This window comes from Pseudophryne corroboree, chromosome 2, assembly GCF_028390025.1.
Source record: "Pseudophryne corroboree isolate aPseCor3 chromosome 2, aPseCor3.hap2, whole genome shotgun sequence".
NCBI classification, from domain to species: domain Eukaryota; kingdom Metazoa; phylum Chordata; class Amphibia; order Anura; family Myobatrachidae; genus Pseudophryne; species Pseudophryne corroboree.
This window is the reverse complement of record NC_086445.1, coordinates 990,350,589-990,367,951: the sequence shown is the minus strand read 5'-3', so window position 1 is coordinate 990,367,951 and position 17,363 is coordinate 990,350,589. Positions and strand designations below refer to the sequence as shown.

Here is a 17,363-nt window from a genome sequence, read left to right as displayed (position 1 = left end):
GTGCTACGAGTGAACTGTGTGAGTAACTTTTGGTACTCACAAAAATAGTAGAGGCCTGGGATACCATAAGAAATTTTGGGGCAGAATTGACCAAATAAGCAGAGCCCTCTCACCTCCCCCTGTTTCTCCAGCAGCCTCTCACCTCCCCCTGTGTCTCTCCAGCAACCCCCCAGTTTGCAAGCTCCATTTGACTCACAGCTGGCGACAGGTTCAGAATGCCACTATCGCTGTTTCTCCATGGCCCCCTTCTCTGTCGGGCCCAGTTACTACAGTCCTGGCAGTCCCCCCCTGATGGCGGTTTGGTGAAGACACGTTATCTGGCCAAATTAACAGCATATTAATACTGATAGGCATATTACCTTACAGTGCCTTGTGAAAGTCATATGTACTATGGGAGGATTAATGCAGCTCATTGTAGGTAGAATGTGTAAATATTTTTTTTTTCATTTCATGACATATTAAAATTGGTGAACAGGGGCACTCTGGGAGTTTGAGGATCATTTGCAGTGTCCACTATATTATGTTATCTGCTTCCACTGTGTGATGACAATGTGTGAAATTGAAAGTTGTGATAGAGAAGATGTGTCGTGGAAGCACACACTGACTCAGGACTTCTCCACTATGGATTATTTTGTCAGGATGACTGCAGACCAGTAACCATCATACAGTACTATCTAACAGAGATCTACTCCCAACTCACAAGCCAACTTTCCCGTTTTCGGTCATCATCATCATCATATATCCCCCAGACCGCCTTTTATACCTTAGACTCCTTCACCCTTCCCAGACTGACAGGCAAATGACACTACCATCTTGCCTTTAAAAGGGAGCTCTTCACAGCTGCTCTGGTTGATTAATCACATGCTTTCAGCTGCCCCAGGCTGAAGAAGAGAACTGCACTGACATTAATCAAGCAGGTAAGACACACAATTCCTATCATCCAAAAGCATGGCTTCCTTGGGCTTAACAAATAACACCCCTGGATCCTTTATAGCACACTGTTCCTATTGTACCATAAAGTGAATAATTAATATGCTGTTATTAAAAGCTATATACTTAAAAGAGAGTGAGGTGAGGGTTCTCCAAGATTTGATAAATCTCCCCCTAATTTTATTAAATGCCCCTGAGTGACTTGGTCCCGCTTTCGCCAACCACTTTCTACTTTTGGCTTTTCAATCAGTCGTATTATTTTTAAATGAGGGGGAAGAGGAAGACAGTGACGCATTCATCGATAGGTCTATGGAGCTGTCAATTAGTGTAGCCAGATAAATACTGAAGGCAAGAAGAATTGCGGGGGGAGGCGACGATGAATAAAATGACAGTATGTTTTATTTGCTTAATTATTGTTAACAAAAAAAAAGTGAGAGAAGTTATTTATTTTCCATTGCCAAAGGCGTCTCAGGTATTGTTTAATTTGCCTTTTAAATACCATTCACTCTAATAATTATCACCCTAGCATCTAAAAGAAATGGCACTTAATGTAAGCCACTGCGATTTTTCAGCCTGTGTATATTTATTTTCAATTAAAGTAATCTTTGCTATTTTTATGCATGCTTTCATAATGTAATATTAATTCATCTTCCATTTAACTATCTCTCATGTTTTACATGCATAATATTTGTTTACAAATCTGGGTCCCTGGAAGCCCTGCATTAATTTGTGATGTGAGTTTTACAGTCCTATACTATAATGTGGAAATATGACTACAATTTATATTATAATCTAGACAGAATTGCCATCTGTATGCCGTTTTAGAGAATAATTGCCAATATATCGTTATAAAAAACATTGCAGCAAAATATTGAATCAAAGCGAAACTGATTTGAAGAAGAGAAATCAATTCAGCTCGATGGAGGAGGCTCCTGAATGGTAACATTGCTTCCCTTACACCCCATCGAGGTATACAGGAGAATCTGTGATGTTTGGCTACCATATTAAGTGGTAATGCATGCAGCCGAAAATCACGTACCATATTGCGCTGAACTGAATTCCTCCCATATTGTCCAAATATGCGCAATTCTATTCAGTGTGATATTATAGCAAAATATTTAATGGAGAACTATTGAGCAAAATAACAAATTTTAATTATGATCTTTATTTATTTGGATTTGCGGCAAGTTTAAAAAAAAAAAAAAAAACATTAAAACTCATTTTATCTAACAACTATGTAAATTTGCACAAGAGCTTATCACAAAATCTGATTTACATATTTTGTTCCAGTTATCATATAATAACCACATTAAAATATATTATTTTGCTTTTTTTCCTTTCCATGATAGTTCCCCTTTAAGATTAAACCTTGGTCTGGTACACTAGTGAGATGCTAAGCGGAGTGCATAAATTCCAGGTCATCCATCCTCTGACTCTTCGGGGGTGGTGCATATACAATTCCCAGCATGCTTTGCCACACCCCCCCTGAGGAACCAGAGGGATCTTCCACCAGAGCGTTCTTCCACCTGGCTTAGAAATTCAGTTCATTGTAAGCCACGTGAGAGGGTATAAATATAATAACATGAACATGCAAATGTGTCTATCAGGAATCTGGGTCAGAGACAATACTTGCTGAGTCTCTTTAGTGCCTTTATATGGCAGACATGACAGCCAATCCTGATCCAGACTTTGCTCACGCTCTGTAGAAAAGAGAAAGTCTGATCATCAAGAATTTAAACAACACTGGCTTCCCGTCAAGCACAACACCAAAGATTCTACAATGAAGAAAAAGAGCATGACGCTAAATGCAGAGGGTACACGCTGATCATTGCTTTCTAGGACAAGACCCTTCACCTATGGAAGAAACAGCCATTTTGAAGAAGTCCGCGTTCTTCCAGTGGTGAAGGGGCTTTCGGTGACTCGCTTGCCAGCACAAGAACTACACAGTCTGTGCACGGAAACACTTGCAGTTGTTTATTTCTAATTGCATTTTTTCCTTGACAGACAAGCAGAGTCTGGTTGGGGCTGACTGTCATGTACCCAAGGTAATGGTAACTAGCGGACACTGCATCCCACAGTGTGTGGTGGATGCTGGTAAACTCCAGAGGCGGTGCGGGTGATGTACACAAAAGGACTGGGGTTTCTAACACACACAGCCAAATACACAGGCCCGTTACTGTAAAACCTTATGCTGCTCACACTGGCTTCAAATGAAATTAAGAGGAAATGTTAATAGAATTATATTGTGCATAGTGTTACATAGACAAGGCTCCTCACTGGTTTTTATAATAATAATAATTAAAAAAAAAAGTAAAGCAGAAATGTTTTAAGCCTTCAAGAGAAATAAAGTAAAGTCACCCATAGCAACTAAGCTATCATTTGTCTAATCTAAAGTGTCAGAATATGATTGGTTGTTATGGACAACTTCTCCACATCTCCATCTCTCTCTCAAGGTTTTGATACATCTCTCCTTAAAGTTATTTTTATTTCATACAATGCCCCCCCTCCCCTATTCCTGGAGATGTACCAGATGTTTTGACACACTCCCATAAGCAGATTACAGCAGTTTAGCAGTTTAACGGTAGGGGGAGATGTATTAAAACTTTTAAAGATGGATAGTGAAGGTATTGCCTCATCAATCAATTAGATTCTTGCTATTATTTATCTAGTACATTCTATAAAATAAAATCTAGAATCGGATTGGCAGATATGGGCAACAATTCCCCTTGGTAAATCTCCTCGGTGTTCAGCAAGAGCACCAGTTCCACCAAAAGAGGTGGGGCTAAACTTAAATGGGTGGAGTTTTGCACATACATGGGCGTTTTGGGGAGGAGCTGTGTAGAGTATGGATGGAGCTGCTGCGGAGCTTCATTTGTCCCTATTCATGTCTAAATGTTGGGCTATGAGTTTTACCCCTGCAATGTTTCTTGATAGTAGTCCCTTAATTGCTGTTCACCTTGTTAAATAAAAAATGATTGTATAGAAAATAATATGGTAACCGTATACAATTAACTTGTTATTATGGACAATGTGTTATGAAAAAAATAGGCTGTTTGTTCAGATACATCCCTGCCAAAAATAACACAATATGGTTGTAAAAATTAGATTTTCCCCACTAGCAAATGTTTGAAAATATTTGCTGTGCCTTGTTAATGATGACACATATTTTAAAGGAATTAATGTTTGCCCGTAGGCATACCAATTCATAAGCAGTAATGTGTTTAGGGGATGTCTCGCAATCTAACGCGTCGCTGCTTCTCTAAAAAATAGATGCTGGCATGCAAACATATTTGACAGAGGATGATACACCAGAAAACAACTTTATCACCCGGACTTTCTCGCCCCTGGTGTAACAGTAGATAAACTATAGTCTGTGCACATGAAAATACATTTTATCTGTTGCTGTATCCAAGGGCAACAAAAATAAACAATACTACATGGAAGATCAACTTGTCTGGAGGTGGAATTCCCCTGTAATATATTATATACAGATCTAGGGGATTTAAAATGGGCATTTAATGCATCGCAGGTACCAAAATGAATGTCATGCGATATCTCAAATGTAATTGTAATGTTTGCTACATCTGTATTTATCATTACTACAATATATGTATTCCCCATAGGCATTCTGCGATGCAGTGAATTAGTAGACAGACACAAATGATGGACAGAACCTCTGTACACTCATCACAAAGGAATAACTTCATTTTATTAAAGATAAAATAGCAAGAAAGCTCTAAGACAAGGAATGATCCATGGATGTTTCAGTTACAGAAGGTAACAGACTCGGGTGATTGATGAATGATTAGATCATTCTTTGTTACAGTCTGTTACTGGGAATATTAGACTATTTATAATGTATATCACAGACACTGATCACCCATACACCAATTAAAATCAGGAAGTCGTACACACTGGATTATTACCATACTGAGTTAGAGTACACAAGGATTTGGATAGAATTTGCATAATATTATAGACATACTGTTTTGTTCTTAGATTACAGTTCTTTCCCATCAGTATTTAAGAACCGGTCCTTCATATCACTATCAATGGGTATGTAGCTGTAATGCTTTGGGGTATCACTGATTACCTACAACATAGGAGTAACCCTTTCATAGAGAACCATAGATTGCAAGCTTGCGAGCAGGGCCCTCCTACCTCTATGACTGTTTGTTTTTACCCAGTTTTGTCTTCTAATTGTGTCCAGTAGTAAAGCGCAACGGAATTTGCTGCGCTATATAAGAAACTGTTAATAAATAAATAACTCTCCTTTCATAGAATATATTTGGTTGCCCTTGTAATTACAGATAGGCTCATATGTGTACAACTATGGCTACAAAGAAGTACACTTAAGGGCAATGGATAGTGAAATTAGCCCGACAGACACGTCTTCAAAAATAACTTTCTATGACTTTCTCTTTTCTTATGCGTCATTTAAGAGACAAAAACATAAAATATGTAATGAGCAAAAAGGTAAAATTAACGAAGGGGAGTCCTAATGTGAAAGCAGGCAGTGCTTTCTAACAACCCTGCAAGTAATGGACCACAAAGCAAAATGCGTGGGACCCTAAAGAAGAGGAAAGGTATTGGATGGTACAGGCAAAAAAAAAAAAAAAAGAGTAGTTTAATAAAAGATGTAATGAGCAAAAGGAAAAATTAATGAAGGGGAGTCCTAATGTGAAAACAGGCAGTGCTTTCTAACAACACTGAAAGTCATGGAACACAAAGCAAAATGCGTGGGAGCCTAAAGAACAGGAAAAGTATTGGATGGTACAATCAAGAATTCTGTAGACTTCTGATACAAATGAACCTGACACTTTTATTATAAGTAACACATAATAACAACAACAACAACAACAACAACAACAACAGAGTTTCAGCACTGAAATGAATAAAATAATAATTAAGTAATGTCAGAGAATGGTGAATGTTGTCCATAGAGGTGCTCTTTTGGATAAAATGGAAATATATACGTGAGGAACAGTCCCTGCTCTATACTTCCCCATGCCTTTTGCCATATATTAAAGTAAATCCATTGTCTATAGATGAAGTGTGCAGCCTTTTTGTCGGCTAAGTGAATATTCATGAGAATGTGGCCTGTAAACCATACTTGCCCATGCTCCTGCAATGTGAAACGCGCATGTGAAACGTGCGTCAGCATTTCATCCCCCCCCGCTCAATGCTACAAATTGTAACTATGTAAGGATATGATTAGCACCATTATAGCCTCTCTGCATGATGCCGCGAGTCACAGCAAGCTATAAATAAGTAGTCACGGCTGGGGCACTTCCTTCCTAGTGAAGTGTTAAGCTGCATGGTAATATGATAATTAATGGTTGCCTATGTTGTGTATGTCACGAGGAGCCGGATTCAGAGATGGACCTAAAGTCGATGTTGTATGCAGTGGAGCAATTATTTGCCACTGCGTATAGGTGTGATTCGCACAGCTCATATGCCACGATGGTCTTGCGACAGCGGTCACAGTGAGGATTTATTCGCAAAGTGATTGACAGTCAGGGTGCGTTTGTGGGCAGTTATGGGGGGGCACTCAAACATAAGCATATCGTAACCCTTTATGGGCAGTGTCACAGCTGGCAACTGCGTTCCCGTATGCAGATGAAAGGGCTCTGGCATCTTGTTTCAGACGGCCATGCTGTGCAGCCGGAGGATTACTCAAAAGGTTGATGATCGACCGATATGTATCCGATGGTTGCATCTTTGTCCCCAAGCAGAAGATCTCAGACGCCTCCAGTGGCAACATTTGCATATTTTCATACAACAGCTGCCAAGCATTTGCGTTCACCTCTGAATCAGGCCCAAGATACATTTGGTGCGTCAGTGATGTCACTAGGTGTCACAGTGATGTCACTAGTTCCAAATGAATTGATTAGTAGCAATTTCATAAATGCAGATAGAATGGCTGCCTCCACTGTGGCCTTTAAGGGCCTAGGGCCTAATTCAGCATGGGTCGCTATTTAGAGATATTGCAAACTGAGTGATTATCAAATGACTGCGTTGTGCACATGCGAGAGTTAATAGCAACAGAAATTGTGTTCAGATCATACGTGCAATGTAGCCGCTGATTGACTTGACAAGAAGCCGCGTTTCTGGGAGGAAACCTGACGTTTTCTGGGTGTGTCAGAAGAAAAGCAGGTGTGCCCAGGCGTTTTTGGGGAGGGTTTCTGATGTCAGCGCAGACCACTTCCAGGCCGTCTCAGTTGCAGATTAGTGGCAGCCTCAGACCTACTTACATTTGATCAGACGGCAGCAAATATGTGATGTTTTGGAAACTGCGTATGCATCTGCGAAAGGCTAGTGATCTGCGATGCATTTGCAAACTCGCACAAGGCATTTTTTCTTCCTGTCAGTGACAATTTCTCAGAATAACGATCCAAGCTGAATTAGGCCCCTAATTTAGCATGGATCGTAGATGTGCGGAAAAACCCAGCACAGGGCAAGTCCGTCCCGTGTGCCAAATCCACCAGCCCCCCTCTGCAAACATGCGAAAGCATCGCACGGCGGTAATGCTTTCGAATGTTTAGGGTAGCCATCTGCCTACGCAGCCTAGCTGCGGAGGCAGGCGGCTACCTGCTATGTTTCAGGTCATAGCGCCTGCGTGTGACGTCAAGCAGCTGCAGCGGGCCGCTCCGCACACAGTCCGGACACGCCTGCATTGTCTGGACCGCATGTCCCCAACACTGAGTCAACGCCCCTTTAATTCCGCTGCGACACCCCCTCCTACCTCGCGAACGCCTCTGCCTGTCAATCAGGTAGAGGCATTCGCAGATGTGAAATGCCGTCACATCTCACAGTAAGTGCACGCGCAGTGCGGCTTCTGCACGTGCGCACACTGCACTAGGCTTCAGGATGCAAATTCTGCCGCAGCAGCGTTCCATGCTGAATTAGGCCCTAAGGGGGTCATTCTGACCTGATCGTAGCTGTGCTAAATTTAGCACAGCTACGATCACTGACACAGACATGCGGGGAGACGCCCAGCACAGGGCTAGTCCGCCCCGCATGTCTGGCCCGGCCCCACCGCACAAATACAAAAGCATCGCACAGCAGCAATGTTTTTGTACTTGTTGAGTAACTACCAGACAGCGCAGCTCCTGCAGCTGGCCGGGAGTTACTTGTCGCTGCCAGGGTCGCAGCGGCTGCGTGTGATGTCACGCAGCCGGTGTAGCGTGCCCCCTCCCCCCCACACACACACGGTCCGGTCACGCCTGCGTTGGCCGGACCATGCCCCGTGCCGCTCCCTCCCATCTAGCGACCGTAAGCCATCTGGCATGCGCCGACGCACTGCGGCATCGGCACATGCGCAGTTCTGACCCGATCGCACCGCTGCGAAAAACTGCAGCGTGCGATCGGGTCGGAATGATCCCCTATGTACATTAATTATGTTAACTTACTGCATATTGAAATAAAGTGAAATATGATTACATTTTTTTGCCAATGAATACATTAATTTAGTGTACACAAGAACATGCACAATATATGTTGGGCTAACAGGCTGAGGCATGTAATATGTAGCAATTAGTGTTTGTTATTTTTTAAAGTACCTCAAAGTAATGTTAGTTTAAAACCTCTATGTAATATTACTGACACTCATTAATCGTTATCTAGTGTATAGAGTTTCATTATTCTTAACACCTTTACTGTATTTTATACATTTTAATGGAGGATATAATATATTAACAGTGATTAGCCTTGATAGTTGGAATCTCCCATCTCGCCACAGTCCCAAAAGAGAACTACATATTATCGTCACTGAGAAGCATTACATCACATACAATTATAGCACCAGCTAAAATTCGAGATCAATGTATGGCTACTGGGAAGACTATGTGGATGCCATGCGTCAACTCTCTGATATCACCAGCAAGACTGACCCAGATTATACAGATTATATGAATGCCTGTGCTAACTCTCTGATATCATCATCCAATCATGCACTGACTTGATACATAGGGGTATATTCAATTGCTGTCGGGTCCTTTCCGATGGAAAGGACCTGACAGCTCTCTAGTCAATGCCGGGCCAAACAGTGACTTTTTTCGGATTGACATTGTCAGAAACTGGGCTAAAACCTGTCAGGTCTGGCCCCGCTTCCGATAATACACGCGGCTCGGTGGCTGAAGCTGCCGATCCGCGTGTATTCCGACAGCATTCCGACAAGTAGAATTTCCCGACTTGTCAGAAAAACTGAGTCCGGATTGAATAGGTCGAAACCCCTTCCAACCTATTCCTGTCGGAAACTGCTGTCTTTTCAAAAAAACGTCAGTTTCCGACTCTGATTGAATATACCCCAATGACTGTGTGAATGTACTGCACTAACTCTCTAATATTACCAACCAATCACTGACTGACCCAATACACAGACTATATGAATGTCCTGTGCTAACTCTGATATCATTATCTACATCCAGTTCTGGACAGACCTAATAAACAGACTGTGTGAATGTACTCTCCTGTCTAACATCACCAACTAATCATTGACTGAAGCAATACATAGACTGTGTGAATGCACTGGGCTAACTCTCTGACATCACCAACCAATCATGGGCTGACCTAATGCAGATTGTTTGAATACACCGGGCTAATAGGCCCTACACACTGGCCGATATCACTCAAAGATATGAACGATCTTGTTCATTTATGAACAAGATACCGTTCATATCTTTCAGTGTGGAGGCTCCAGCAATGAACAATGGGGGTCATTCCGAGTTGTTCGCTCGCAAGCTGCTTTTAGCAGCTTTGCACACGCTAAGCCGCCGCCTACTGGGAGTGAATCTTAGCTTATCAAAATTGCGAACGAAAGATTTGCAATATTACGAAAAGACTTCTCTGTGCAGTTTCTGAGTAGCTCGAGACTTACTCTGCCAGTGCGATCAGTTCAGTGCTTGTCGTTCCTGGTTTGACGTCACAAACACACCCAGCGTTCGCCAAGACACTCCTCCGTTTCTCCAGCCACTCCCGCGTTTTTCCCAGAAACGGTAGCGTTTTTCACAAACTCCCATAAAACGGCCAGTTTCCGCCCAGAAACACCCACTTCCTGTCAATCACATTACGATCACCAGAACGAAGAAAAAACCTTGTAATGCCGTGAGTAAAATACCTAACTACATTGCAAATTTACTTGGCGCAGTCGCACTGCGGACATTGCGCATGCGCATTAGCGACTAATTGCTCCGTTGCTAGAAAAAAATAACGAGCGAACAACTCGGAATGACCCCCAATGTGCAGCCCCACGCTCGTTCATCGCTGGTGCCCCGTTGGCTGTGCATGCCGGCCAATATGGACGATCTCGTCCATATTTGCCTGCACTTCTATGGAGCCATGTGACGGGGGAGTGAAGAAACTTCACTCCCCCCGTCACTGCCCCCCCCGCCGCCGGGTTGCCCATTGGCTGTATCTGCCGTCGGGCAGCTCGGCGGCGGATCGCCCAATGTGTAGGGCCCTTTACTCTCTGACATCACCAACCAATCATGGACTGACCTGATGCACAAACTGTGTGATTGCACCAGTCTAACTCTCTGACATCACCAACCAATCATGGACTGACCTGATGCACAGACTGTGTGAATGCACTGCACTAACTCTCTGACATCAACAACCAATCATGGACTGACATGATAAGTACTGTAGGCGGTGTGTTATGTGGCCTCAGAATGGATATAATGAGCCGGTAGGGATGGGTGAAAAACATGAATTTCTTGATTTCATTGGCTGCTAAATTTAACTGGATGACTGTTGAATTTTATATTGCCCTGTCCATCCCTGCATTAGGTAAAAACATTGCCCTTTAGAAAACTCATTTGTATTTGAGTGTTGCAGTATTATGGGTGTAGGTTACCCTAAAGTGCACAAAGCCGCACTTCCCCATCAGTACAGTACGTCCTCCTTATGTGTAACATGTGATATTCCAGCAAGCTAACATAAGGGTTTACAGCTTATGATGGGGGGTACGAAGGTGGAGTTTACCAGCACAGAAGACCCCAAGCATACTGTGGGATGTGTCTGACAATAACTTGTGACCTTAGTACCTTGTTGCATGAGAGCTCCAACTCCAAACCAGAAACTATTTAGCAAAGTAAAATTGTTTTCCACGACATCTGAGTCTGGGTTGCACGGGTGTGGGTTATACCACTCGTAAGGGGTGAACCTGTGGTTTTTAACAGAGAGAGTCTGTAAACGTCAGATAAACACACTGAGCATCGGCAAACCTGCTTAAAACAATGTGGAGAAAAGAGAGTGACATAAGTTTTAGAAGACATGCAAAAATCATTTTAATATGAGGCACTGGGTCTGATTGTGAGTTGGGCGTGAACCAAACAGAACAACTGTGCACTTTGGTAAAACCGTGCTGCATCACAGGTGGGGCAGATGTAACAAGTGCAGACAGACTCAAATTTGGGAGGGATGTGTTCTAGATGAAATCTACATTGCAGACTCAAATTAATGCTTTCTAGCATGTGTGGGCTACATGCAAAAGCAGCCAGTATTTATCCTGCATGCAAAAAAATAATAATGTATCTGCACACCTTGCACTGCAGCATAGTTTGTTCCAGATACAAAGTTGTGTGCTTTCATTGGTTCGGTCCCAGTTCAGAATCAGCCTCACTATTTATTTGTACAAAGATTAGTATATATGTGGAAGGTTTTCTTGGTAAACATAGTGCAATACTTGATCAAACTCATTTTGTTTTTTCCAGTGTACAGTAGAATTATAGCTTTATATTTCCCAGTTGGTTGTAGACACGTCATCAATGAAGAATTACTGTAGGTCCTGATTCTTAGTTTGCACACTGTGTCAATATTGGGAGGGGCACTGAGAAGGGGGGTAAGTGGCTACTGTTAACCAGAGCCTGTTCAGAGGTGGCGTGGTCACGCCTCAATGATTTGTCCCCGCACTGCTGAGGATTGTGGAAAGTATCAATAAATATTAGGCGTAGTTTCACTACTGGCTATAAGCAAAGATGCGGAGGAGGCGAGTCTGATACTCCTTTCCCTATTCCCTGTCATTTTCGGAATGTTCTGAACCAGTTTAGCATTGTTTTGAGATAAAAGGCACTGTAAATGAGAGAAGCGCAGGCTTGGGTTTACCCGGGTTTACTCAGATCTCAAAACGGCAAATGTTGTTACTTTGTTAACAATATTCTTTTTCCCTTTAAAAGTCCTTGAATATTGTTCCCTTTCTCTGTATATGTATAATGATGTAATTCCCACCAGCCCAATTAGTGGCCACCTGCATCTCCCCTTGGAGAGGTGGTGGTGGTGGTGCGGTTTGCAGGTTAGGGGGCGCTAGACTGAAGCTTTGCCTAGGGTGCAGAGAGACTTTGCACCGGCCCTGTACACTGTATTCTGTCTATAACTCCCCAGATAGACTGGAGATGTACTTGGCATACCAGGTGTCTGGAATATACCCTGCAGCCTAGAGAGCTCCCGGCTGGAACTTCCTTAGGAAACTCTGGGTGCTGAACTTGTCCTTGGTGGTGACACAAGCCGCTACAAAACACCCTAAGTTTTCCTTGGTCCTGCCCCCCCTTGTTGTGATTTGATGAAGTCACAAGGTTAAGTGGCATTGCACCCTGCCACTGCGCTGAAAGGATGGGACTAATATCTACACCATTTGTATACTATTTAATGCTAGTTGTATATAACACTTCCATATTACAGAGCGCTTTTCAGAGAATATCTTATCATTCACGCCAGTTAAGTCCCCAGTGGAGCTTACAGTCTTAGTCTCTACTACACACACAAGGGTTAATTGTTATTAGAAACTAACTCATTTACTAGTTCTGTATGTCTTTGTGTCCTGGGAGGAATCTGGGGCACACAGAGGAATCCCACGCAGACAGGTACCTAGTTGGAATCGAACCGCTGACCCGAGAGCGGTGAACTTAATGCTTCACTAGTATTGCTCTAGAATTTCTTCCTATGTTCCATGACTATGGACCTCATTCAGTAAGGATTGCAGATTCTGCTAAAAAGCAGAATCTGCAATCCTTTCAATCGCAAGGCCGCACAGGATGCTACCCACCGCCCATTAAGGGATGGCCATCCGCTGATATGACAAGTAACCATCAATGGCTGCCAACTATGCAGTGGTTTACTATTGATGGTTACCACAACTGATGGTCATCCCTGTTCTTTCAATGACTGGCCCGTGGGCCAATCAGAACATGGGGGTGTGGCTTCGTGAGTGTTGGGGCTATGCTCTGTGTCCCGGCACCTCATTTAAAAAATAAATATTTGGTTATGGCTTGCCATCAATGGAGGAAAACCATCTGGTTCTCCCCCATCGATGGCAAAAGTATTCTACATTGGCCATAAACCATTGATTTTGAATCATCGATGGTCAATGGCCATCCCTACCACCCACCAACTGAGAGCACGCTCTAATTGCAATGACGCTACAATTAGAGTGTGGTCGCAGAAACTATGGAAGCCTCCTGCCGGCTCAAACCTGAAAATGCTTGGGCGCCTGTCAATCAGGCAGAGGCGTTCGCAGTTAATGTGGGCAGACCGAAATTGCGGACGCATTGCAAATGCGATGCGACCTGAATTAGGACCTATATATGATCCTAATAATGCCACATCCCAGACACCACCTGATCAGATAAACGTATCCCTCGCCTATACATCGGTAACCATGGGAAGAACATCTGGAAAGTACCGTAGTACCCACCAGCGTATCCCTTACTGTTACATATGCAGACTCACATTTATTGATTAGAACATGATCAACAACTGTTGCCTGTGTGATACATCAAGGCTGGGATGTGTTCTTGGCTGAAGGACACCTGCAACTTATTTTCATCTGGGACCAAAGATTTTCTGAAAGCTGAAAGGATTTCCAAGACATCTCTAAGAATCATACATAATCAATCCCGCAGTAGGATAATGACATAAAATCCTCTCTACTCATACCCAGAAGTCACAGCTCACTCAGGAAGCAAACTGGATGGTAGAAGCACTTACATGGTAATCATCAGTATCTTATATCTGCTTTCAGAGGAGGGAATGCCCCCCCCCCCCCAAGATTGCCTTCCACATGTATTATGAAATGGGACGGCTATGAAGTAGTGTAATATGCACTTGGAAAGAGCAGGTCATTTTCAGGGTGCGCAACAGTAGCAGAAAACAAGCGAGAGCCTCTCTAGAATCACAGTTACGAGTGTAGCACCCGCTGCAGCCATGCCATGAAAGTCATTACTGATACTGTGTTAATGTTCTAGTCTTCACCACAAGAAGATCACATGCAGCCTAAATAATCTACAATATGGAACCTAGGGGGTCATTCCGAGTTGATCGCTAGCTGCCGTTGTTCGCAGCGCAGCGATCAGGCAAAAAAATCGGCATTTCTGCGCATGCGTATGTACCGCAATGCAGGGGCGTCACTGCCCCTGGTGACACCCGGAGCGGGAGGTCGCGAAACGGGGGCGTGGCCTAGCATAAGGGGGCGTGGCCTCGTGGGCGGACCCCCGTTTTCGGCACTCCAGGGGGTTAAGAAGATGTTGGCTGCCCCCCCCCGGGAAGTGCCTCTATCCCTCATACTTGCCCACTCTGTCCCTTCCTCCCCCATCCCACCCCTCCCCCCCTCCTAAGCCTGCAGCCTGGGGCTCCTGAGTCTCTCACCTATGTCCGATGAGTGTGCGGCGCTGCCGGCGGGTGAAGCTGCGGCAAGTCTCTCGTGCACAGGCGGAATGCAGTGCCGGCTCCTACACAGGGACAGGAGCCAGGTGCTGCACATAATGTTACAGTGCAGCACCCGGCTCTTGTCACTGAGCAGGAGCCGGCATTTTGGTGTCACCCCTCGGCGGGTGACACCCGGGTGCGGGCCGCACCCCCCGCACCCACGTTGTGACGCCACTGCCGCAATGCACACGCGCGATGTACAGACACAAAGGCATTTGTTGTTTTGCACAGGTTCTAGCGAAGTTTTCAGTCGCACTGACGGCCGCAAGAAGATTGACAGGAAGGGGGCGTTTCTGGGTGTCAACCGACCGTTTTCAGGGAGGGTTTGAAAAAACGCAGGCGTGTCTGAAAAAACGCAGGCGTGGCTGGGCGTTCGCTAGGCGGGTGTATGACGTCAAATCCGGACACGAATAGGCTGAAGTGATCGCGCTGAGTAGGTTCAGAGCTACTCAGAAACGGCACAAACTGTTTTTGCAGAGCTCGGCTGCACATGCGTTCGCACTTCTGCTAAGCTAAAATATACTCCCCAGTGGGCGGCGGCATAGTGTCTGCACGGCTGCTAAAACTAGCTAGCGAGCAATCAACTCGGAATGACCCCCCTAGTTCAGAGATGTAAGTAAACCCGATGTTTTTATGTTTCTGGAACTTCTTATGCACATACAGTAAGCTGCACCGCAAAACTGCAGATCCGGGGCTGCGATGCCGCTTGCAGTCCCCCAGATGCCGCAGCATGATTCACACGCTGCTGGCGTCAGGGGTGGTGACAGGTAGTGTTGCAAAAATCAGGACTGTCGGCCCTGTTTCCTGGGTGTACTGAAGCCAGTGGCTGTGTCCATGGACAGCAACGTGAATTTCCCGGCCATCCTTAGTAACTTTGGGGTTACGCAGTTGACCGATGTTCACGCGGATGATCCAATGCTGGCCCTCATTCCGAGTTGATCGCTCGCTAGCTGCTTTTAGCAGCAGTGCAAATGCTAGGTCGCCGCCCTCTGGGAGTGTATCTTAGCTTAGCAGAAGTGCAAACGAAAGATTAGCAGAACTGCTCAGGAAAAATTTCATGCAGTTTCTGAGTAGCTCCAGACCTACTCCTATCTTGCGATCACTGCAGACAGTTTAGTTCCTGCTTTGACGTCACAAACACGCCCTGCGTTCGGCCAGCCACTCCCCCGTTTCCCCAGGCACGCCTGCGTTTTTACCTGACACGCGTGCGGTTTTTAGCACACTCCCGGAAAACGCTCAGTTACCTCCCAGAAACGCCCTTATCCTGTCAATGACTCCCCGATCAGCCATGCGACAGAAAAGCGCCGCTAGACCTTGTGTAAAATAGCATAGCTTTGTGTGAAATAACTACGCGCGTGCGCACTGCGGCCCGTATGCATGCGCAGAAATGGCGTTTTTTTGCCTGATCGCTACGCTGCAAACAACGGCAGCTAGCGATCAACGCGGAAGTGTCTCCGGACGCATCAGCAGATCGCAAAAGCCGGCAGTGTGAGACATTCTACTACAGATGCTTCTTGCTGCTTTTACATATGTAAGCACAGCTGCTGCATAGAAAGCGCCTGATTCATGTTTGCAAGTAAAGCTAAAAAAAGCAAGTAGCTTAGGGGTACATTTCCTAACGCTTCTAAAACAGAGAATTGGTGATGTTGCCCATAGCAACCAATCAGATGCTGTCTATCATTTCTCTATTGCCTTTTAGAAAATGATAGACAGCGTCTGATTGGTTGCTACGGGCAACATTACCAATTCTCTGTTTTAGAAGCTTTAGTAAATTTACCCCTTAGTGTTGCAATGCAAGGGGAGCAAATACATTTATATTGTTTCTGTGCAGGGTAAATACTGGCTGCTTTATTATTACACTGCAATTTAAATTTCAGTTTGAACACATCTCACCCAAATCTAACTCTCTCTGCACGTTACAATTGCCCCACCTGCAGTGCAAGATGTTTTACCCAGTTGCTTGTATATTTGCTTTACTTACAAACATGATTCAGGCCCAAAGACATTGCTGCTGTAGCTACAGTAAAGCATACATCTCTGAAATGGCCCAAAATAACTCACAAACGGTCTATTCACTAAATGTAGATATGCCCTTTCAAGGATTGAACACCTCAGTTTCTGCATAAAGTGACACTATATCCTAAATAAATTATTAATTTTTATATATATATATATGTTGGCAAAACGGAATGTTCGTTTAAAGAACGTATGGCTGGGCACAGGACATCCATTCGAGCAGCCTTAACTACGGGAAGAAGCGATCAACCTGTCGCACGTAATTTCTTAAATGCCAAGCATTCATTAGCCGTCCTGAAACATCAAATAATTGATCATGTCCCTCCACTCAAACGAGGTCGTAATAGAGGACTTAAGTTACTTAAAGCTGAAGCCAGGTGGATCTTCTTATTAGATACCCTGTCACCTAGAGGACTCAACGAGCACTCAGGTTTAAACTGCTTTCTTTAAATCCATAATAATCGTGGGCCAAAGGACAGATTTTATATCTTCTTTGGCCACATTATTAGTTTAATTTTATTATAGCTAAACCACGTTAACATCATATTATCGCAACAGGCGAAGCTTCCTTCAAATGTATTGCATTTCCTTTACAAAGTTAATTGGTAATATCTATTGGGTTAATTGATTTGGACCCTACTCTCTTTACTTATAATATAGTATGCTTTACATTGCATTCTTTTATGCTTCTTTATGTAGCTATATTTCTGTCATGG

General features: G+C 44.0%; 1 protein-coding gene across 10 annotated transcripts in view; it reads right to left on the bottom strand.

Moving 5' to 3' along the window:
* Positions 1-17,363, bottom strand: part of GRIK1 (glutamate ionotropic receptor kainate type subunit 1) — a 630,706-nt gene that overhangs the window by 74,087 nt on the left and 539,256 nt on the right. For 9 of the 10 annotated variants that reach the window (XM_063956421.1, XM_063956422.1, XM_063956424.1 and 6 more), the window contains one exon: positions 10,977-11,095. In XM_063956421.1, coding sequence (XP_063812491.1) covers positions 10,977-11,095 — 119 coding nt within the window. Of the gene's footprint in view, positions 1-2,233; positions 2,631-10,976; positions 11,096-17,363 lie in introns of those variants that run through there. The other variant, XM_063956430.1, reaches the window with a different exon arrangement.